At 35.0% G+C, this 24,492-nt stretch overlaps 2 protein-coding genes and 1 long non-coding RNA gene across 5 annotated transcripts; all 3 read left to right on the top strand.

Annotated features, from left to right (window-relative positions):
* The first annotated feature begins 255 nt into the window (after nucleotides 1-255).
* LOC128556253 (uncharacterized) lies at nucleotides 256-2,992 on the top strand. The gene is made up of 2 exons (XR_008370515.1): nucleotides 256-1,001; nucleotides 1,881-2,992. It is a non-coding gene; the product is annotated as an uncharacterized LOC128556253 (long non-coding RNA).
* A 4,102-nt stretch (nucleotides 2,993-7,094) lies between these two features.
* Nucleotides 7,095-18,187, top strand: LOC123556193 (allograft inflammatory factor 1-like). 3 transcript variants are annotated; one of them, XM_045346761.2, is made up of 6 exons: nucleotides 7,095-7,322; nucleotides 14,093-14,154; nucleotides 14,959-15,025; nucleotides 15,736-15,777; nucleotides 16,975-17,137; nucleotides 17,893-18,187. In XM_045346761.2, the coding sequence occupies exons 1-6, from the start codon at nucleotides 7,304-7,306 to the stop codon at nucleotides 17,975-17,977; spliced, it is 438 nt and encodes a 145-aa protein (XP_045202696.2). In that variant the 5' UTR covers nucleotides 7,095-7,303; the 3' UTR covers nucleotides 17,978-18,187. The 3 variants fall into 3 exon arrangements, with proteins under 3 accessions (XP_045202696.2, XP_045202695.2, XP_045202694.2); XM_045346760.2 differs by lacking the exon at nucleotides 7,095-7,322 and adding an exon at nucleotides 8,107-8,143; XM_045346759.2 differs by lacking the exon at nucleotides 7,095-7,322 and adding an exon at nucleotides 10,476-10,944.
* Nucleotides 18,188-22,073: 3,886 nt separating this feature from the next.
* LOC123558705 (uncharacterized) lies at nucleotides 22,074-24,289 on the top strand. Its single transcript, XM_045350584.2, has 2 exons — nucleotides 22,074-22,671; nucleotides 23,593-24,289. Exons 1-2 carry the CDS (start codon nucleotides 22,155-22,157, stop codon nucleotides 24,021-24,023), a joined length of 948 nt encoding a protein of 315 aa, XP_045206519.2. The 5' UTR covers nucleotides 22,074-22,154; the 3' UTR covers nucleotides 24,024-24,289.
* Nucleotides 24,290-24,492: the final 203 nt, after the last annotated feature.

Raw genomic sequence — 24,492 nt, 5'->3', positions numbered from 1 at the left:
ACGTTTACGCAGTGCCACGGAACGCGCATATATAAAAGGTGTCTTAACAGCACATGAGCGCGAGAATCTCTGTTAACACACGTTTTCTCTCTTGATAAAACACCCCCAAAAAGTGACAAGAACAGCAGTTTTATGCTAGAATACATGTTAATATAGCGCCCTTTTCATGACAAACACGTTCAAAGGCGCTTGTACATACAAAGCACGCTAATTTATCCTATACCTTTACAGACGCTCTATCTCTGCGATCTTAAGGTAGTTCGATACATTTTGTGCGCATGCGCGAATGATCTCGGTTTACGTAAAGTCGAAAAATTTAAGTGTGTTGAATTTTACTTATTTCTTGCTTTCTTTCCAAGAGAATCTTCAATAATCGGCGTCTTAGTGGAAAAGGTAGAAGGAAACTATTCGTTGAGGCTTTAAATCTAAGTTTATCGCGGGATTTTTAACGACATTCACCGGTTTCGTAAAGCAGTCGGTTGTTTTGGCGCAATGCGGAAGTGTCGTCTTGATGCAGTTTTTTGGCTAAAAAGTTGACGAATCTTCGTCTCACTACGTCTGTCATTTGTTTTACGTTTGCCATCAGTTTTAGGCAGTAACTGTTAGCTGTCGAGAGTACGGGAACAGACTGTGAAGTATTTCTATAGATGTAAATATGGTTCGTAAAAAAGGACAGTTTGTGTGACATTCGGAATTCCTACACTAGTGATCCATGAGGACTTTATCCAGTTTCCAGAATGCCAGGAAGGAAGGAAGGACTTATTGAATTGGACCACTTGTCAAGTCTGCTTACAAAAGTCAGAAATTTAAAAGCAGCCACTCGGCGACAGTAAGCTTGTCTACATTTTCCATAAAATTTCCAAAATAAATACTGGAAAAAAACATGGAAATACATATGTCATCAACACAAAATAGCGCAGCACCAGAATGAATGCGGAAGTTGTCATGAGTGGTGTGGCATTGTTCCTGTTCATTTATGGTTTACAGATTCCAAAAGTCTGGTGAGTCATGTAAAATATATTGTATTGTCATTTGATAGTAGATCATACTGTACTGTAATTGTTTATTAATTATCTTAGTTCATTCTAAAGCCCTCAACAGACGGTAGGTTTTTGTTGTACAACACCAATTAAATTTTAGATGTACAGCCAAATGTTATCGTGTGTACGATGCTATTCCTTGATTTCGTAAATCTTTCTTGACCTACAGATTAGGACATGTTCTATTTTGTATGATTTGAGCCGCGTCATGAGAAAACCAACATATTGCCTTTCCGACCAGCATCTGCTCAGTCTTGTCCATACTGTTCGCTATGAAACGGTTTCTCTAATTGCAATAGACTTTGAAAGCAAACATCATTGGTCCTGATCGGACTGCGTGGATGTACAGGCTGGTCTTGATCCATGCTGGTCGCAAAGCCACTATGTTGGTTTTCTCATGGCGTGGCTCATTTGTGTCATGCATAATCAAATTCATGGGATATTATTTTTTATTAAGAATGGTTACATTCTTTTCAGTACCTAATGGCTAGTAATGCACTATGTTTACTAGGTAAAGCTCTGTTATTTAAATGGGAGTGGAATACTGTCTGAATGTGAAAGATGTACAATTTTAAAATTGTACATCTTTGAGATAATTAGTGTTGTACAACTAGAACTTAATATCTGTTGAGGCCTTAAGGTTCTTTTATCTTTTCTGGAGTAATGGACCATTGTGCTTAAATATGTTTTATCATGATGATTTATGAATGAATTAATAAAGACCTAGTATACATAATTTTAAAATATTTAATTATTAGTAATCAAGTTAGTATTCTGTAACAATGCGAATTGTATTGATTGTCAATTTTCAGAACCAGATATGATTATGTCTATTTTCAGAACCAGATATGAGTAGAGTACAGTTTGAGAAATGCCTTGGTAGAACAGATACTAAGGAAATAATAAAGAGCAGAACAGACCACATTTCTCCTTCTTATAACTGGTAAAGTTCCAAGTAAGGGCGAGTACAATAATGCAGCCCCAGTGAGAGTTTGTGATGAGGTGTCAACTGTAAATGTGTGGTCGTTAAATGATGTGCAGTCAGATTGACAAGTATTTGAAGTAACATTAAGTTATAAATTACCAATTCTGAGAGAAATTTTTGCTGAGCTTTGTGCAGGATACTCTTAAAAAATACGTGAACCAGAATTTTATATTATAAGTACAATGTCAGATGTACTCCAGACTTCACACATATGTTGATGTTTATACATATGTGGTGATTAATTTGTCAAGTGAAGAAATTTTATGAATAATGTTAGTGTTGACAAAGTCAATTACAGAGGTCGACAACACTGAGTTTAGGATACAGAAAAAATCCAGTGATTCTGACGAAACAACATACATAGAAAGATTATACTAGTAAAATGAAAACTTTTAGTGTATGGAAAAGTTTGGAAACAGGTTTACCATTGACAGAAGAGACAGTATTTACAGACTGGTCTACAGTTATTTTGATTTGACTTTTACACGGTGATTCCTCCAGTAAATAGCTAGTGATCTGAGAGAATTGTGTTCATTATATCATACAGGTTTAGAGTGAATGTAAAATTAATGTGTATTTAAATCAATCAAAATTTTTCAAAATTGGAGGTTGAAACTTTACAACTGTTTAGTATTTCAGTAATCAGTTAGGATTTTTGAGTGATTTCAATAAAGTACAAATGAAAAAAAAAAAGAATCACTATCAGCCAAGATGATGTGCTATTGTAAAAGATAGAAAGAAAATTCACAAGTCACATTAACTTGGTAAAGGGGATTTTAACAGAATTAAACTATAATTGGTGAAGGATTCTGCATGTTGTATCAAATAGCTATAATGTATTTTGTAGTTCTTTGGATGTATCTTCTATCTATCTCTTTTCAAACTAAATTTTATCTCTTAAATCTATTGAAACTGTCATCAAAATAAAAGAACAATATATTTAACAATTAAAAGGTATATTCAACAAGCCAGTACTTTGTTACTAATCTTAGTCAGTGGAATTTATTTTTAGACTTGTCCTATTTTTTTTATTCAGTTTCTGGATCCCCATTTATTAGTTACTGTACACATTTTGGGATTCCAGCAATTTCCACATCCTCATTACAAGGTAGTATTGATTTTTCATTGGTCCAGTGGTTAACTAATTTTAGCATAAAGTAAAACTGTTCTATTAATAGATTTTCAGAAAATCTGTTTGAGTATTTATACCCAGTATACAAATTCATGACATGTACTTTTATTTGATTTGAACATTACTGTTTAATATTATCCTGAACAAATTACAGGTTTTCTTTGCTTTATATTAGAGAATTTTGGTAAATTTCATTGATGAAAGGTCCAAGGTACTTTTCTCAAATAGTCAATTAATAGAAATTTTCAAATATATAATGTCTTGTGCAGTGAATTAAAAAGAAATTTATTTATTTCAGTACTAGTCAGTTCTGAACTTGAAAGATACTTTGATAGGTTTTTGGTCTACTACACACTTTATATATTTCTATGGCCTGATTAGAAGTAGCCTGTTGGTTTAATTCAGTAACTTACTATAGGAAGAATTATTTAAGGTAGCTCAACACAACTTCTGGACATAATTTAAGGTGATTTATTATCATATATGATATAAGATAATTTTCATTGAGAGTCCTACATACCAGAACATTTTTGAGTGACAATTAGAAATATTTTAGATTACTTGGGGTGGTTCACTACCTGTTAGAAATATTTAAGGTGGTTAACCATCTGTTAGAAAACGATAATACGGTACGGTACTGGGACTTGTTTTTGTAGGCAATTATCACAATATGAAATTTTTTAGGTGCTGAATTGAAGGTCATTTCCTCCATGGTTATTGTCGTGGTGTTTATAACTCCCCCGCCACAAGTGGTGGGGTTTATAGGAATGGTCTCTGTCCATCCTTCCCTACTTCCGTCCTTCCATCTTCCGTCCTTCCGTAACATTTTGTGTCCACTCTGTATCTCCTAAACGGTAAACCCCTTGAACATGTTGAAGGATTTTCATAAAACTTGGTTCAAATGATCACCTCATCAAGACAATGTGCAGAACCCATGAGTCACCCATGTCGGTTCAAGGTCAAGGTCACAACTCAAAGCCTTCAATTTTATGTCTGCTCTGTATCTCCTAAACCCCTTCAAGTGTGCTGTTAACAGACAGCTTTTGTGATATATCAGGAGCACATAATTCCGGACAAGCTGGTCTAATCATACCCAAAATCGAGTTATTCCAAGAGCTTGTGCTCGTATACATTGCCATTAAATCTGATCAAAATTGTTATGAAAATGTTCAAACTAGAGCGTTAAAATTGTCAAATATTGCAACTTTTTATATAACAGGGACAGATAACTCTGGACTTGCTAGTCTGAAAATGCTTGAAATCTAGGTCTTGCAAGACCCTATGGCCGTACACATTGTCTATTTTAGACAATTTTCTAAGTTTATTCGAGATTTCTTTAAATAAAAATGATACAGTTGTAAAAAATTGGTAAATATTGCTATTTTTTACTATATCAGGGGCACATTACTCTTGATATACTGGTCGGATCATCCCCATAATGCAACACATTCCAGATTATGTAGCCATGCATATTGTTTTTATACTTTGGTGAAGATTGTTATAGTAATATTCATGCTGGAGTGTTAACAATGCTATACAATTCATACTTAACTTTAAAAAAGTGGGTGGGGTAATATTACATCTGTTTTTTTATGATGAAATGTCGATGTAAATGGTTTGAAACTATTTTGTTATTTAAAACTATGTTTTGCACACATGTTCATATTGTTTAGGTGGTTTTTTTTCATGAAAACATTTGTTGTTATAGCTTATTTGCAAGCAAACCCAAATATTCTAAAATTTTGGTATTTTCATGATAAAATACAGAATATCTCTCTTATATGTTCGGTGACCCCCATTTTTTTTACCCTTATTTTGAAGCAATTTTGAGACACAATATATACAAAAAGTTTTTCAAAAATCTTAATTGTAGAAATAATGTTATGCTATCTTTAGACTGATACAAGTACTGGTCCCATTGGAAAAAAAGTGGGTGGGGTAATTATATTGCCTTGTGAAAATGAGTAACAGTATTATGTGAAAATCATTAAAATTTCATACTGACTTCATAGCATATTCAAACTGAATTGTTAGAAATACAATTATTTTACAACTGATAAAGATAGTTTGTGTTTTGAAATGTACCCCCAATTTTTCCAGGTTTTTCAAATTTCACTTTTGTCTTGACAGTGTGTGTAGAAAATGGCCGATATAATGAAAAGGAGTTCGGTGACCTACCGTTTTTTTGCTTTTATATGAAATAGATACTAAAGATCTTCAAACATGCAAAGTATGAAAAAATTCTTAATTGTAGAACAAATTGGCCTGAAACGTATCCAACATCCTTAACAGAGGGACAGAACGAGATAATGCCATAAGAACAGAGAGGGAAAGAGAGGGAGGGACAGAACGAGATAATGGAGGGAAAGAGAGGGAGGGACAGAACGAGATAATGCCATAAGAAAAGAGAGGGAGGACAGAACGAGATAATGCCATAAAAAGAGGGAAAGAGAGGGAGAGAAATATTTTAGATACGGACATGTCCTGCTTACTTAGCCTAGCTCTTTGCGAATACTAGTAGACAGTCCGGTTCTTTAACGTGTCCAGTGTGAAGGGCCGATGCACTCCACTCTCCTGGGAAGAAGTAGTACTGTCCCCTGGTTAAGTGGGAGACACACAAGAGTATCCCAGAAGCGTCCGGTGCATGGATCGGGACTCGAACCCCGGACCTTTGGCTTGACAGTCAAGCGTATTACCACTAGATCACAGGGACACTTATGGAAACTGATTGGAAACAGAGAGACTTCACGCGTACTTTAAACAACAAAATGTGTTTTATATCTAGATGGTACATACCCTTACCATAATTTATTCTGTCAGTTTTTTCTTTCTCTTATGTAAACACTGACTTATTTGAATAAACGTTGATTTAAGTCATGGATATCTGAAACAAAACGAAGTCACCAACTAACGACTGCCGTTGGAAAAGCAAACGTTCTACCGGGGTATCAAGTTTCAAGCGTTTTAAGGTTGTTATTAAAAATGTTCAGTTTGCACATGGCCCGAACAAGAGCAACATCATTATATAAATAATACAAACACAGTAACAAGTAAAGTAACCCCGGACCTTTGTCTTGACAGTCAAGCGTATTACCACTAGATCACAGGGACACTTACTGAAACTGATTGGAAACAGAGTGCCTTCACGCGTACTTTAAACAACCAAATGTGTTTTATATTTAGATGGTACATACACTTACCATAATTTATTCTGTAGGTTTTTTTCTTTCTTTTACACTGACTTATTTGAATTAACGTTGATTTAAAGCCATAGATATCTGAAGCAAAACGAAGTCACCAACTAACGACAGCTGTTGGAAAAGCAAACGTTCTGCCGTGGCATCAAATTTCAAGCGTTTTAAAGTTGTTATCAAAAATGTTCCGTTTGCATATTGGCCCGAACAAGAGCAACATCATTATATAAATAATACAAAAACAGTAACAAGTAAAGTATGGTATTACATTTTTCGAGGATAACTCATTCATTTTAACAAGGGTCATAGAGCAAGTACAGCGCTAGTTTTCACTGTTAACGTTAGGGAAAATGCACGTTTTCACATGGCGACGTGACGTCTGTAAACAATTGTTGCCAATCGAATGTTGTTACCTCTGAAATCGTCCACACATACAATATCAATTAGCTGAATATCTGATATCTATAAGGACATGCATTTAGACTCCATATATTTTTAATGGGACGAAGTATTTTTTCATTAGAGAAACTTCTTTTTCCACGAAAACTTACGTGACGATTGCAGTAACGTTATTTTAATGATAAATTTTATAAATAGAGCTTTCAAGTGTTGATCTTGCATATTCTATTTCTGTATGATCTTTCTATCCGATATCATCAGAGTATGTACTGGGATTTAAAAAATTCAGTTAGTAGTTCCGGCACAAGAATGCGGGAAAAGTTATGTGCATCTTTTGCTTATGTCATTTCCGGAATAAAGATCCTGTGACCGGAAGATATCATTTCTTCTGTACAAACCTGAATAGATATCAACAAAGTTTTAAACAGAAATTACTATTACGCGTGCTATCATCGGCTTTTAAGTTCCGCAGTACAACTGCGTGAACGTGGCCAGATGTAGCCATTTTGAAATAAGAGATAATCAAACAGAAGATATACATTTGAAGTCAGTCATGGAGGGAGAGCCTTTAGGTAAATATTTTGACAAAACAGTTTATTTAGTTGAAGATGTTTTAGAACGGATATTTTGTTTAAGCATTATTTTATTATAAAGCGATGGTATTATTTTAAGGTAGTTTACATGTATGTTGGATAAATGTAAAATTGACAATACATATGGCTGCAAAACTATTTTAAAATATCAAAAAAAAATGCTAGACTGTCAAACAATTCCCATACAGAATTTGAATAAGAGTTAACCGAATGGTGCTGCTGCCAGTAGAAAAGAAGGCGGCAGTTTTTACTGTTTGTTCTCGGAATGAAAATATCTAAAATGCGCAGACACAACCTGGTGATTGAAAAAGAAATGTTTTCGAAATGTTCTGCCCTTTGCCTCAAGTTATAAACAACTATGATATGACTTAAATTGTTTACAGAATTAATTGTTCTGTTAAATTAGCAAACGTTTACCGAAAATGTTTCTCAAATCGCTTATTTATTAATTTATCTAGACAGGGAAGAAATCGGGTAAACTATCTGAATATTAGTCATAATGCTCTGTTTATAAATGTATTCCACGTTTGTTTGGATTTTATACAGATTTTCTTCCCTCCTTGCGGAAACCACAGGTGTTGTAAAATAAAACTGACCCGACACGCAAAATAATAGATGATTAAGAGATAAATTGTAACGTATAATTGCTCATGAAGATTTCGGTCAGTAAGCTGTCCAAACTGTCAAAAGGTTGTCAATATATCAGGACAAAGCGGTGATTAATACGTCGGGACATATTTTATTTCTGTATTTTTTGTAAAGGATATAAAGTGCAACCATGGGCGTTGAAGGTCTTGTTCGTAAGTTAAACTTTTTTCTTTCTTTTTTCTCTATTTTTTATAGTAATATACCTAAACATCATTGAGAATTATATTATTTTAAAATCTGTTTATAGTCTGAAAAAGTAAAATTTTAATACAGATATGTATTTTATCTTTAAAACGAAAATAACTTATCTAAAACATAAGCTGTTAATAAAGTATAACTTTCAGTATAAGCCTGAAATTTGTACGTGTAATATATGGTATATGCAACTACGGCGGAATGCTTAAAAAACTGTCACTTCCGTGTCATGCCCGCTTAAAGTCTTCCTTTGATAAAAATATGCGTTCATTACTTTTATCTGATTTCATTGAAGTAGACTTCCTGCTTTTTTTTCTTTTTGCGAAATAACCACTTCATACCAAGTGTTCTTGCTGCAAATGCATTGAAAAGCAAACAGATGTTGGTATATATTTTCATGAAGATTTTACGTACATTCAAACGAAATAAAAAGTACTTCAAAAAATGAATCCTCTATTAAAGAAACTATTCAGCTGATAAATGCATGCTTAGATATTTAATGTTTAACAAAATGCTCCTAAAGAGAACTCCACAGGAATGAATATAAAGGGGACGAATGAGGGCTTTATTCGTATTATAAAGATCTTTTAAAAAGGCATCAATGATTACATAATATAGTTGTCGACAGATACATCCTCCTTATATTTCAAACCAATTGAAAATGGAATGATATTTGTATACAGCAGACGACATGTTTCTCTTTAAAACTTGCTTTTTTCAAATTTGTTGAAATGCAAGGAAATGGGATATGCTGTAAATAAGTGGTTGAATCTAAAGCAGATGATTCTTGATGAAACTGCATGCACCAAAATGCCTGGCGTGCATACACAAAACGTCTGACGTTTCAAGCACGAAGTTATAGCTGGCGTTCCTCAAGTCCAGATGTTAAAAATTTACAAATGTAAACACAACACTTGGTTTTCCTAAACAAAGATCGAGATCATAAAGCTGTATTGGCGAGTACTCAACCCATGTTGATTTTGAGTGCACTGCCGAATTATGCTGATCAGTATTACTGGGGCTACGTTTTTAAATATTCAAGTCCTGTATCTCGAAACATAGCCATTTAAGATTTAATTTCAGCTAATGCAGCGTGCATTAAAACTTGAGCTTTTGTTGAAATTCTCTCTATTGATTTCTGTTTGACACTGATTTTTTCTAGCGTAGTTCATGATCAATGTAAGATGAGTCAAGACGGATACACTTTTGGGTGCTGTGACTATGAAAATTTCAATATCCGCTTCCTGTTTGACATGCGCACTTCAAATGCAATGATGCTGTGTCTTCAGCGTCCGTAATAAATTCTCTTGACTGCCTTCTGCTTCGTGATCACAATAAGCAAAGATTGTGAATACAGTTGTATAAAATTACTGTCTACCCTTATTAAGATGAGAGTTTAGCGTGGAAAGCCTGTAAGCAAACTTGCCATTTACATTCTATTTCAATATCAAATGAGGAATAAACATTCTAATCGTACAGAAAATTGTCTGAAAGAATGCAAATTTTATTTAAAGGAGAAAACATGTAACATTGATGTTAACTGTCATGTTCTCATGTTAACATTTATAAATGTGATCCTATTAGGAGGTTGACCTCGTGTGGCTTTTGTATTCGTCTTAAATGGACACCTGCATGTGTTGAAACTGTCAGTTGACATTTGGTTTAAACAGAAAGGAAAACTGACCTAATACGAACTTTGTCTGTTAAGAAAAATGTGCGGTGACATCGCGGTGAGACATAAAGTCATGACTCTTAGGTGTATTTTAAGCTGAATGATACTTACTGGCGTCACTGAAACGTTGTTATTCGTCTTTGCTCCACATCTCAACCCCTAATCCTTAGCCCCAAACCCCTTCCCGCCCCGACTGCTTGGTGATACTACTTGCAAAAATTGGATCCGCTGTCAGAAAGCCTGGAAAACTTCTCAGACGTCATGTGATGCAGTAGGTAGAATTCTCGATGGAAGTGTACAAGACATTAATTAAATTTGTCAAAATACAACATAACTTCTGCAGGCGACACTTCCGAAAAAAAAAAGAAAAGTAATAATAAAGTATATAAAGATAGATTATTTTCGTAAAGTTCTGAGTAAACAATTCTATTCGGAGCAACACTAGAGAGGTTACACTGTATCGCATTTAGTCTGTATCTAATCCCAATAAAGATACTTGCGCTGAATCAACCACCAAATTGTAAAATCAATAGCCCTTGAAAATGCACACACAACAAAATGATTCACGCTCTAAGCCGTACTATAGTGGATACGATACAAAGTGAACATAGTTCATAGGAAAAACTGAGATAATTGCTTCAAGGTTTCCGTTTTATAAGTATATACTATTGTTTTACATCCAGGAAGTTTAAATGGGGAAAACTTACAATGTAGACACTCGTGTGACACTTGAAAATCACATCACAGGATTTCAGAAACTGCACTAGCGGGAGTAATTAAATTTAGTGAAGAAAACTAAGTTGTTGGGGGTTTTTTTGTCAATTAAACGAAACAAAAAAATGAGTGATACAGAGCAGGAAATGAAAACGGAGGAAAATGGGGGAAATGAGCAAAACGGTGAAGAAAATGTAGATAATAGTGCACAGAATCTGGAAAATAAAGGAGAAAATGTAGACAATAGTGCACAGAATGTCGAAAACAAAGGAGAAAATGTCGACAGTAGTGCACAGAATGTGGAAAACAAAGGAGAAAATGAAGGAAATGGTGATAATGAGGAAGTTCGTGCATTTAGTCTGCCGGACAAAGGTTTGTTGTCCGGGATCAAATCCCTGTATACGTCGTATAAGTTACATAGTTAGAAAATCATTTTTAATGCGGAAAAACACGGAATTTATAATACATATCGTAACTATCGAGTCGGTTTCGAAGTTAAAGAGATCAGAGGGATTTACCCAACAATTTTGCATAAATATTTTTTCTGTTAAATATTTTAAATATCTATTCGGCATGTACATTCATAAGTTTAACAAGTTATGCTTAACTGCATGCATATGTGTTAATATGTTAAATTACCATGAAACTAGACACAACTCGTGCGTATTAACCAGAAAAACATGTTAAATAGCAAATTTCACTGCCGTATCTATGTTCCACAGATGCATTTAGAAGTAATTCGGTCAGTTTCCAGCACCATTTTGTTGATTGTATAAACTGAATAAATACCAAAGAGCTTTCTATTCAGTATTGGCATTTAAACGATGTAGCAAAATGCCCTCTATAAATGCTGCGGAATCCTGATAAAGTTGTCGGGCATTCTCTCTAAATATTTAACACAAGACTTTGTTTTGTTTTAACGCTGTTTCTTTGTTGCTGTTTCTCTGTGTTCATTTTTTTTTGTGAAACGAAGCTTATAAATAGATAAACAAAGTGCAAGTACACATATTTGTGCCTCCGAATGAAGGAGATTCGTAAGACAGTGCTTCTGCAACGATTTGGGCCGCGCCATGAGAAAACCAACATAGTGCGTTTGCGACCAGTATGGATCCAGACCTGACTGGGCATCCGCGCAGTCTGGTCAGGATCCATGGTGTTCGCTTTCAAAGCCTGTTGCAATTAGGGAAATTGTTCCGCGCATGCTGGTCTGGATTCATGCTGGTCGCAAATGCACTATGTTGGTTTTCTCATGGCGCGGCTCATTTAATAAATTCTACTGGTATTTATCTACTGTTCATCTTTCTGTAGATTATTTCTCAAATCTAACTATAAGTGCAAACAATTTTCGTCAAAGAAATTAAATTACTAAATGTATAAACTAACTGTGTTTGTAGAGCTGCATTGATTCAATATTATGTCAGACCTACATTTTTTCTTCAGCTGAGAATGATTTTAAGAATAGCCGAAAAGACTGAAAATGATGTTCGTGAAGCACCGTCCTTCTAAATGCTAACTTTGCACTAAAACGGGCCTCAGATCGACAATTTTTCGTCTTAAACAGATTACTAGTACTCACATTTTTCATAAAATATTTTTGTAAGATGTCAGTTTAATGGATAGTCGTACATCTATTCAGTAAGTAATGTGTGTTTCATGTATACTGTCAGCGTAATAAATCTACTCAGTCGAGTCACCTCAAATTAAGTTATACAATGAATAAGTTATTTACATATTTTACTTCGCTATAAATCCTGTTCTAATTTTTGAACAGATTTCAATAAGATAGACAAGTAAGATGAATGCAGAGTATATAAGAGTGTTTTTCCTCAATTTCAAACTGATGAAAAAAACTATTTCATTGAGACAAACAAGGAAGTTTTGCTGCAAACTTGAAAAACACATCTTCCGTGTTAATAGAAAATTGGTTAAATATGTAAGATCAAAGTTCACCCTCCCCACAATATTGCTTGAGGATGTGATAATACATTCATAGTAAAAATTTGTGTATGCCTATTCATATTGACAAAATAGGGAAGGATGAATTAAATATATACAATAAGCAAGGCACTTCTGAATCACTAAAATGAAGTGTTTTTTTTTCTGTTTTCATGTCAGCAGTTTCACCGTAAACTTCATGTTGACAACCTATTTGTCTGGGATTTTGACATGTATGGAAGGGGATATCCGCCAGTGCATTATTGCAATTGTATCATGGTTTATTATATTTGTAATGCAATACTCACTTTCATGTGCCTTTGATGTATGCTTGTTAGGTTAGTATATGTCTGGTGATTAATAGAAACTGCACATTGACTATCTTTTGTCCATCTCGTGCTTGGTGACTAATTGTATACTGAGCAGTTAGGGGTGATTAATGCGACCGCGACTACAGAAAGATGTTAACTTATTTGTTCATATAATTAATCACTCCAAACTATTCAATATGACTTCCGTCAAATACAGTTAGTGACAAAACACGAAAGATATTTTGGTATTACGCATTTAAATGGTCAATATACTGTTGTCATTCAGCACAAGACACTTAATAACTAATGTAACACTAGAATAAATGCAAAATTTAATAAACCATGATACATTCGAAGCATAAAGCGGTATGCTTATACCTTTACATACAAAAAATCTGTGTTAAAGAAGTACCGAAGGTTTATACTAAACAGACACGTCACTGATCTTTTAACTGTTTCTTTTATTTAAATATTTGTAAAGTAGATTAAAGGTGCCGCTTAACGTAAACATTAAAGAAAGGTAAAATCTGCGACTCTGTAGCTACCTCCGCTGACGTTTCAAGACGATATGGGAAATTTCTTTACTAGTGACCACATTACCATCTCGTGTACTCAAAAATGATGTCGATACAAAAGGTTGCAGTTTTTTTTCCTTCTAAGATTGTGAATGTGCTTTATCAGGGTGGCCAACCCACGTGTATATATACCGTACACACGAAATAAACGTCTCGATTCTGGTAACATTTTGCCAGAATATGCTTTATCAGGGTGGCCAACCCCACGTGACTTTTGTATTTACCGTACTCACGGAAAGAACGTCTCGATTCAGGTAACAGTTTGGCTATATGACGTATCTTCATTAAATAAAGTGCGTCGAAGACAGCAAAATGGGCGCTTTCCTCCGCACAAAGAATCTGCCATCGGTTCTCAGTACCTGTCTCAAACACTTTCGTGGACTAATCGTGTAGATAACGAACACACTTTGCAGTTGGGCGAAGTGTTTGAGAACTAATTGCAGACGTTTGTGCGGAGGAAAGCACTCATTTTGCTGTCTTCGACTCCATTTACCTTATGAAAATCCGTCAAGTAATAAGGAAAATATAGGCAAAAGACATTTTCTCCGTGTGTACGATATCCAGAAGTCACGTGGGTTGGCCTGTTTTCGAATTCAGAAACTGTACGGTTTCTCTATTCATTTTTGTACCGATTCACCCTGGATGAATTCGTGCTGCTAAGGTCTGATAGAATAAATAACAGTATTTTTACTCTTTCAGCCCCAAAGAATTATGGGATAAAGGCAAATCGGGAAGAAGAAGCGCTGCAGGAAATTAATAAGGTATAAAGAGAATTTGACTATCATTATATAAACATTTTATCTGTACAAAAACATTAAACATTGGTTTCAGAAAAAATTGTACGGCAGATCATTAGTGCCAGGTGCAAGTCATTTATTAACTCGAAATTTCAACATACTCTCGCCAAATTCTGATATGCGTAACTCGAAATTTCGACTTAATTCGAGTTGATAAGTCAAAATTTCGAGTAAGTGACGTATCTCGAAGCCATAGTATACGTAGATGTATAGGTCCTGCTCCACATTAGGTACCTTGTGTAGCCCTTAGGGGGGCTCTAGAGGATCATATCCTATACTATTATTATAAACTTTAGGCATTCGAATATTTCACTATTTTGACCAAAGCCATACGATTTTCGATTTTCGATCTTGACCGAGTCCATTATACCAGCATATACTTTACACGTAAATGTAGGTACATGCACACTGTATATATCCTGATATAGTTTGGCATCTGGAGTAGGCTAGCTCAAGACACTAGGATAGGCCATGAATTAATGTATGGTAGTACTTATTCAAGTCCCTACATGCTGGACACCGTGTATGGACGTGTAGGAAGATGAATCCACTATACACTAAGCATCAATAATATTATTTCCAAGCCAAGATATTTATGAGAAGTACCCCCATTCATATTTTTGGTCTTTAACGGATGGACAAACGTTCAAATTCTACGGAAAAGCGGACAAAATACTATGTCAAAATTACAAGTCACTGTGTCTGTAAGATAGTTAATTCTTGTTGACAAACATTTTTATTGTAGTTTCACTGATTTCTGTTTTACAGGAGTTACTTGATGATCCAGATTACGCCGAGGTAGAAGATCTCGCAGACCATTTAGAGACGTTTAAGAGTAAGTTTTACCCTGCTGTATGAATTTATTACAATTCTTATAATGGCTTATAGATATGCATCGTATAAATCAAGGGGGCGATACATCACACGAAATCGACACAAAATAAGGCCAGCAATGCAGTCACGTGGAAATATGCCTGTCAAAATTTCTGCTATGAAATTAAGGGAAACTGTTCTTCTTGTTTAAATGAAATTTAGAAATGAGTCCTTCATATTAAGCTACCATTTAATCTGAAAGGCCAATGTACATGGCCGTGTAATTTAAATCGTTCATGGTGAGCTCTCTTCTTGGTCCGCTCATGATCCGTGGTGTCAGCAGATTTGCATAAAAAGCAATGCCCCCCATCTGTAGCGGCCCTATATGTCAGGTCTACTTGACACGGTTTAATAGTGATGTATTGGCGATATTTGGGATTCTGTTATATTTTTCTTGTTGTTTTTTTTCCATCCATGGAAATTTACTTAGGACTACAGTATGCCATAGACAAAACTAGGTAACGTCTGCTAGCGCCAAATGTTTGCTCTTTGGTTTCCCTTTTGCTACATTAATGATAATGTTTATAACTAAGAAGTACCTGCCACGATGCAGTTTGTCTGCAAAGCCAGGATAATGTTCCGGGCAATTGAATCTTTTCTGTATATTTTAATGTACAAGTGTTTACAGGTATGAGTTATTTGAAGTACACTGTTTAATCTTTGTCTTTCCAGAAAAGTTCCTCGAGTTTGAAAAAGATGCGGAAGGAAATATTGGTGAGTTTGTACTAACAGAAAGTTTTCAGCCCTTAAGGCTGTATCGTTCTTATTTGTATACAATTGAAGCATATTGGCAGTTTTCATGGTAGTTTTTATACTTGCTACCGGGGCAATAATCTATTTAGATTGAAAATTAAATGTTTTTAAGTTTCTTTTCAAAATGATTTAAAACAATTTGATGTTATTAGTGTTTCATTGTCTTAGATTATTATCGCGTACTGCGATTTCCCAATTTGTATTGGGACAAAATTTCTGATGACTGAAAAAGCCAAAAAAAACCCCAGAACATTTTAATGTAGAAGGTCGTTGTACTCGACCATAATTTGACAGAAAACAATAGCAGACTCTGTTTGAATGAGTCTGTTCATGAGAGATTATGAAATTTACAAATCCCCTCAGACCCCTAGCACCAGTTTCAGCCGGGAACTTTAGTATACATAAATATTGATCAGTCCCCATGAATTTGAAGGATAAGAAATGATTACTACATTGAGTATCTCCTTACAACATGTACCTCTTTTTAACGTTTTGAGAAACACTATTCTAACGTTGCCCGATTTGATTGCCATTTAAACAGAGAAGGAAATGTATATTCTGCTATAAACAAGGTTGCCGCGAGCATTTTCTTTGAGGCCGAGATGGTAACTCCGTTTATTACCCCCGTAAATGGTATAATAGGAGTCGGAGAACCATCCTCCTATTAACCTTACAATATGAATTTGTATAATATATAACAATATATATTTTGAAATTCAGCAAAAACATGAACATACACTGTAAATGCACATATGCTAGTCTACTACATATTTAAAAAGTATATGGGGATTTCCTCAGATAAAAGGATAAGAGAGCATTATGGCGTCTGTTATAACGTGAAATTTCCACCTGGCGTCACTTCTTTACTACTTGGATGAATGAATCCCAACATAATTTTTATCAAATTATTTCAATGATTATGTAATGATGAAAACGACCAAGACCTTCTTATGAATTATCGTCCGATTTACCATAGTCCATCGTTCAGATGCTTGGATCTTTAAACTTATGCACTTGCGGTTAAATTAATGCGCATCTGAACAGCGAAATATGATTAACCAGGCGACAGACCACTCAATGGCCTTGATTATTTGATATCAACATCATTTTGAGCAACCAGGAAAAACATTGATACTATTAAAACTCGTGTTATTCCAGATATGTTTGGTTTATCCCGCATGCTGGAGAAGGTCGGACAACCGAAGACACATTTAGAGATGAAGAAAATGATTCGAGAGATAGACAGCACAAACAAGGGGACAATCTGTTATAGAGATTTTATCGCCATGATGTTAGGACCCAAAAGTTCAGTACTGAAATTGTAAGAGCGATTTACTCTTTAACGATTATGTATATTACTTCAGTTTGAATTGTCTCCCTGTAACCACATGAGCGCCTTGAAAAGGTTAAACATGTTTAATACGGAGCTCCGAAAGTGACATCTGACAATTTTATTTCAAAAGTTACATTCATTTAATGTTTTTCGTAATTATGAAATACTATTTCATTTTTTAAAGTTTTTCATATTTAAGCAATGATGAAAGTTATTTTGCAGTTATGTTGTAATTTTTAAATCATATTAATACTGTTTCGTAAGTACGAAATATTAGTGTGTTTCACGAACAGTAATTATTCAAGCTATAATTCAAGTTATAATTTATTTAAGTTATAATGTTCTTTTCGTATTTCGTAAAAACGAAATATTATTTCAAAAATATGAAATCTTTTTTTAGGAATAATTTTGATTTCGTATTCAGGAAACATATGAATGTTGTTAAAGGTGTGTGAAGCTTGAATGCTTGAATACTTAAATCCTATATTTTCAACATACATTTTTCACCTAAAAATACTTTTTCGTAAAACGAAATATCATATATCAGTTCTGTTGTTTTAAAATGTACTTCATATTTACGAATTTACGTAGTAATTAAAAATACAAACTTGATTTCGAAATAATAGCATGTTTTTTTATGAAATTTTCTGTATACTTTACTTTTAGATGTATTGTAAATATGAAGAAATTAAAATATTTTACCTTCAGTTTCTTCTATCTTTAATGATTCTGTCTTATTTCAGGATATTGTTATTTGAAGAAAAGATGAAGGAAAAGGAAAAGCCGACAGGGGTCGCTCCAAAGAGAGATCTGGCGAGCTTGCCATGAAAATTGACAATGTTTGAAGAATAGATAGTTTGGGACCAAACGAGACTAATATATGTGCAGTTGATACTTCTGTTGATGATTATGGAGAGTGAAAGTGTGGCGATTTGTCCAACATAATGTCTTATGTAGATCTACATTCAGTTATAATGAAATGATATTTTTTACAGTTCAGTATTACTGGACTCTTAATAAATGTATGCAATTATTGTTTATTATGTATTTAGTTATTTTAAGTCTTTACAGACATTAAAGCGTGAATATATATATGTGGCACTTTTTTTTAGCTCACCTGTCACATAGTGGCAAGGTGAGCTTTTGTGATCACGCAGCGTCCGTCGTCCGTCCGTAAACTTGTGCTTGTGACCACTCTAGAGGTCACATTTTTTGTGGGATCTTTATGAAAGTTGGTCAGAATGTTCATCTTGATGATATCTAGGTCAAGTTCGAAACTGGGTCACGTGCCATCAAAAACTAGGCCAGTAGGTCTAAAAATAGAAAAACATTGTGACCTCTCTAGAGGCCATATATTTCACAAGATCTACATGAAAATTGGTCAGAATGTTCAACTTGATGATATTTAGGTCAAGTTCTAAACTGGGTCATGTGCCGTCAAAAACTAGGTCAGTAGGTCTAAAAATAGAAAAACCTTTTGACCTCTCTAGAGACCATATACTTCACAAGATCTTCATGAAAATTGGTCAGAACGTTTATCTTGATGATATCTAGGTCAAGTTCGAAACTGGGTCACGTGCCGTCAAAAATTAGGTCAGTAGGTCAAATAATAGAAAAACCTTGTGACCTCTCTAGAGGCGATATTTTTCATGGGATCTGTATGAAAGTTGGTCTGAATTTTCATCTTGATGATATCTAGGTCAAGTTTGAAACTGGGTCACATGCGGTTAAAAATTAGGTCAGTAGGTCTAAAAATAGAAAAACCTTGTGACCTCTCTAGAGGCCATATATTTCATGAGATGTTCATGAATATTGGTCAGAATGTTTACCTTGATGATATCTAGATCAAGTTTGAAACTGGGTTACGTGCCGTCAAAGACTACGTCAGTAGGTTAAATAATAGAAAAACCTTGTGACCTCTCTAAAGGCCATATTTTCCAAGGGATCTGTATGAAAGTTGGTCTGAATGTTCATCTTGATGATATCTAAGTCAAGTTCGAAACTGGGTCACATACGGTCAAAAACTAGGTCAGTAGGTCTAAAAATAGAAAAACCTTCTGACCTCTCTAGAGGCCATACTTATGAATGGATCTTCATAAAAATTGGTCAGAATGTTCATCTTGATGATATCTAGGTCAAGTTCGAAAGTATGTCACATGTCGTCAAAAAGTAGGTCAGTAGGTCAAATAATGAAAAAACCTTGTGACCTCTCTAAAGGCCATATTTTTCATGGGATCTGTATGAAAGTTGGTCAGAATGTTCATCTTAATGATATCTAGGTCAAGTTTGAAACTGGGTCACGTGCGGTCAAAAACTAGGTCAGTAGGTCTAAAAATAGAAAAACCTTCTGACCACTCTAGAGGCCATACTTGGGAATGGATCTTCATAAAAATTGCTCAGAATGTTCATCTTGATGATATCTAGATCAAGTTCGAAAGTAGGTCACATGTCTTCAAAAAGTAGGTCAGTAGGTCAAATAATGAAAAAACCTTGTGACCTCTCTAGAGGTCATATTTTTTATGGGAACTGTATGAAAGTTGGTCTGAATGTTTATCTTGATGATATATAGGTGAGGTTTGAAACTGGGTCAACTGCGATCAAAAACTAGGTCAGTAGGTCTTAAAATCGAAAAACCTTGTGACCTCTCTAGAGGCCATACCCTTGAATGGATATTCGTGAAAATTGGTCAGAATGTTCACCTTGATGATATCTAGGTCAAGTTTGAAACTGGGTTACGTGCCGTCAAAAACTAGGTCAGTAGGTCAAATAATAAAAAACCTTGTGACCTCTCTAGAGGCCATACTTTTCATGGGATCTGTATGAAAGTTGGTCTGAATGTTCATCTTGATGATATCTAGGTCAAATTTGAAACTGGGTCAACTGCGGTCAAAAACTAGGTCATTAGGTCTAAAATTTGAAAAATCTTTTGAGCTCTCTAGAGGCCATATTTTTCAATGGATCTTCATGAAAATTGGTCAGAATTTTTATCTTGATGATATCTAGGTCATCTCCAAAACTGGATCACATGAGCTCAAAAACTAGGTCACTTTGTCAAGTAATAGAAAAAACGACGTCATACTCAAAACTGGGTCATGCGGGAACAGGTGATCGATTCAGGACCATCATGGTCCTCTTGTTAATATTTTAAGTGCGAGTTACATAACCTAGTAAATCAGAAACTAGACAATTTGGGCTTCATAATTATTGTATGGAAAAAATAGGGCGAATGTTAATATATATATTTAATGAATGTCGTCAAGGATGTACTTTGAATTCCTTGGTAACGTGTTAGAATCGAAATAATATATCTAATTTAGTGATTTGCTCTTGAATAAAATCATTGTTTGTCGTTCAGGGGTGTGTTTTATGGAGAGTCCTAAGTCTTAAAACAGTCTGCACCCTTCGTGATATAATTCCTTCGCATCTGGACTCCAAACAATGATTTATTCAGCGACAAATCACTAAATGAGATATATTATAAGTTTCGAATATATGCTGGAACAGCATTCCAGATTACCGACCCAGAGTATGATAGGGATTTGCAAAAGAATTCTATACGTGATTTAGGGACAGGCTGTTCAGCATTATCTCTGGATCTAAATTCAATCTTACATGAAATTTACGGGGACTGAAATTTAGTGTTTCTTGTCACTTCTCACGCTCACGTAATGTTAAAACACCTTTCCATACATGCGCGTTCCTTTTCAAAGCATAAACGTATCATGGCTTTATAGGTGAGAATTCAATTCAGAATTTTTTTATGTTACAACAGCTCATTTTGACGACGTATAGATGAACTAAATCTTCAGAGCGTACGAAGTGGTCCAGTTGTAAACTGTCTTATCTCAAAACAGGGATTTTATGTTCGATCCCCATTCTTCCTACTAATAATAACAGACATTCGAATAAGTGTAAATACTAGAAGATTCCCTGGTTCTTGTACTGCTTCCCACTAAACGTACTAACAGTCTTCTGAAAAATTCACCCATGAGTTATCGGTGCCAACTATGCATGAGGTCACATACACGCGCACGCCCCACTCCCCATCCCCCGCAACATAAGCGGATTATTTGAGGATTAGATAAATAATTTATCCCAAAACCTTCTTGCGAAGCCCAGTTTTTCGCATGATGGATAAACAGTTAAAAAGTAGCAAAACAACTGAGCGCATTAAACAGAAGGAATAGATAACATGCCCATATGATTGCCGAATGCTATACACGTAAACCGAAAAACAAGGAGATGAAACTAAGGTATGAAGTTCTAACATATTCTGTCAGAGCTGTTTAGCTATTCAGCCAGATTGAAAGTTTCCGGTGTATAGGAATTCAGTTTTATTGGTAACGTGTGGAGATGATACTTGAATGTTGTAGATGATAGTATTTATAGAGCAAATATCAATGAGTATACGTGCAGATTACTAATGAGAGAGACACAGGCTTAACATGTACATGACAGGACTCGTATATTGTTTTAATGCTATATTAAAGACAACAGCCAGACGAGAACTGCAACAGAAAGACCACTCATTGTAGTAGGTGTATGATATTAGTTTAACATTTCAAGAGATCTATCTGATTCTAGACACTTTTGTTATTTTTAGATAATTTAAATCATTTGTAAATCTTTGATAAACGAACCGTTACAAAAAAGAGAGATGCGTAGTTCTCACCAGCTTTGTGATTTGCCATAGGACATTCGACATAATTTTTCATTTAATTTAAAAGTGTAAGCACATCCTGGAGCCATATCTCTTGACAGTACACTCCTTAACTCCTGGATTGTTCAATTTTAACTATCGTCCCCTGATAAATTTCGTTTTCTTTTGCAAAAGCTTTGAAAATAAGACTTATTACGCTTCTTATGAAGTGGTCGTTTTTGAACTGAATACGTGACAGTGACGACTGACATTGTCTAAATCACACTAATACCGTAAGTGATAACGTGGCCTTGCAAAAAGTCTGCGATAAAACGTCGGCTAGTGTAGCAAATTTAAAAGCAAGTTATGATGGCGATGTTGAAAATATGTGTATTTATTCTGTGCTCACTTTCGCTTACCTATTCAGATGTGGAGGCTGTTCCTGGTAAAAAGACAAAACATGAAAATAAGGGTGATGTGCAGTTGGCAACAAAAGATGATATAAGAAATGTTCTGGAATTAATGAAAATTCAGGAACAAAAAAATTCTAAACTTGAGAAAGAAGTGAAAATTAGGGATAAAGCTTTGGCCCGTCATGGCGCAGCGATGATGAAACTGGAAAGAATTGTCCAACGACAGTCTCAGAAGATATCTAAACTAGAGCTTGATGCGAGCGAAAGAAGCGTTAAACTGAAATCAAAACTGAAATCTTTCGAAGAAAAATGTAATTTGAACTGTTGTAAATTTGACGGCATTGTTTCAAATTATTCTAACACCATGGATAGCAAATCGATTTCGCAATTTGAATCGAAAGAGGCCGCAAAGAAAGGACACCCAGACCAGATGATGAAAAAACGTGTACCGGACAGAGAATTTAGAAGAGGTAAAAGTTACAGATTATAGCTTGGTAAAAGTACTTACCTGGGACTACAGTCTCGAGGGTAACTGTTTAGGCGAAAATGAGGTTCTGTTGAGTTACAGCGTAAACAGTTACCTGAGAGCCAGATATTTCCAATCTGTCCCTACATCCATTGACAGATCCTTTTTCTTGCGTGTCATATTCAGCAGATTAAAGTAAAAATAAATCAAACAAATGCATTTATTTATAGCACTTTTCGAATTTTATTCGGTTTTACGTAAAAATTATAATAACTAAACGAAATTCCTATACTGATGTAGTTCGTTATACGTCATTTACAGCACGAGAGTCATCTTGCACACATGGTTGTAAGATAAAGTATTCAAGCAACGGTTTTATCACTGGAAATCCCAGTCCGGTATGGAAGAGTAAAAAAAATACATATTGTACGCTCATAGGCATGTTGGCTTTTCTAAGCTACTTGCCTGTACAAAATCGCTCAGGTGAGTTACGGGTGGCCAACCCACGTGACTTTTGGATACCGTACAGTCGGAGAAAATGTCCCGATTCATGTAGCATTTTGCCTATATTTTCCTTATTTCTCGGTGGATCTTCATAAGATAAAGAACGCCGAAGACAGCAAAATGAGTGCTTTTCTGTGCACAAAACGTTTCAGTTCCTTTCTCAAACACTTCGCCCAACTGCGAAATTGTTTACGTTATCTATACTGTTAATCCACGAGTAGTTTAAATAGTGAAAATATGATCATATGTTGCATACTTTTATATCATGGAATGCGTAAAATCATGACTGTCGCCATTCATATATCTTACTTTAAAACTACCAACTTGACTATAAACAACATATTCCAATTTGAGTCAGGTGAGCAATGTGGGGCCATCATGGCCCTCTTGCTTAAAAATACAATTTTAACGTATTTTTCAGGTCTTTTCTCAAGGCAGACAGCCAGTGGCCATGTGTCTTTCTCTGTATACTTATCTCACTTACAAGAACATTTAGGAGTACATCAAGTCGTCAAGTTCGACAGAGTAATTACAAACGACGGAAACGCTTACAACATGCATACCGGTGTGTTCACCGTACCAGTGACCGGAACCTACATGTTTATTTTCTACGTCAGCTCTTCTACTTCCAATGTTCAGTTTAATTTGGTCGTTGACGATTCCATAAAAGCGTCCGGAGTGGCCAAACCATCTCCTTTAGGACAGAGCCAAGATGTTCAAGGCGGAGGTGCGGTCATCCTTAAGTTGAACCAAGGGGTTTTAGTATGGATAGAGAATGAAGATAGCAACAGTGAAGTATACAGCACTGCCTATTACAGATGGGTGACATTTTCTGGATTTTTAGTGTATTAAAATCGAGTCATTAAATTTCCCTATATCAGACTGCTTATGATTTAGTGACTTATTCTCACCATTTGTTGAGACCACTTTTGTTGTAATGACCTTACACTTGCATGTAATATGCAGGGTAAATGTCAGACAAAAAATTCACGTTCAAAGAATGCTGCCGCCCATATAAGCAAAGAGTAAATACAAGAGTCTTATCTTTTATATATACAATTATTACTTTTTTTTCAAATTCTAGCTTTTATTCTTTATCATATACTGCTTTAAAGGCTATCACTTTTCCGAAGGTCAGCCAGATGTTATTTGGATATGTTCAGTAATATTACATAACATTTCTAATGTTTCCTTTTGAAATATTTACTTCATTTCTGTTGTGTTTAGAGTAGACACATTATAGGGCGAATTTTCCAGATATTAATGGTGGAGGAAGAACTTAAGAGGCACTCCGTGCATTTATTTCAGCGCAGCGGGCACC

The sequence above is a fragment of the Mercenaria mercenaria genome, chromosome 4 (genome assembly GCF_021730395.1).
Source record: "Mercenaria mercenaria strain notata chromosome 4, MADL_Memer_1, whole genome shotgun sequence".
In the NCBI taxonomy this organism is placed as follows: Eukaryota; Metazoa; Mollusca; class Bivalvia; order Venerida; family Veneridae; genus Mercenaria; species Mercenaria mercenaria.
This window is presented reverse-complemented; position numbering and strand designations above follow the sequence as displayed.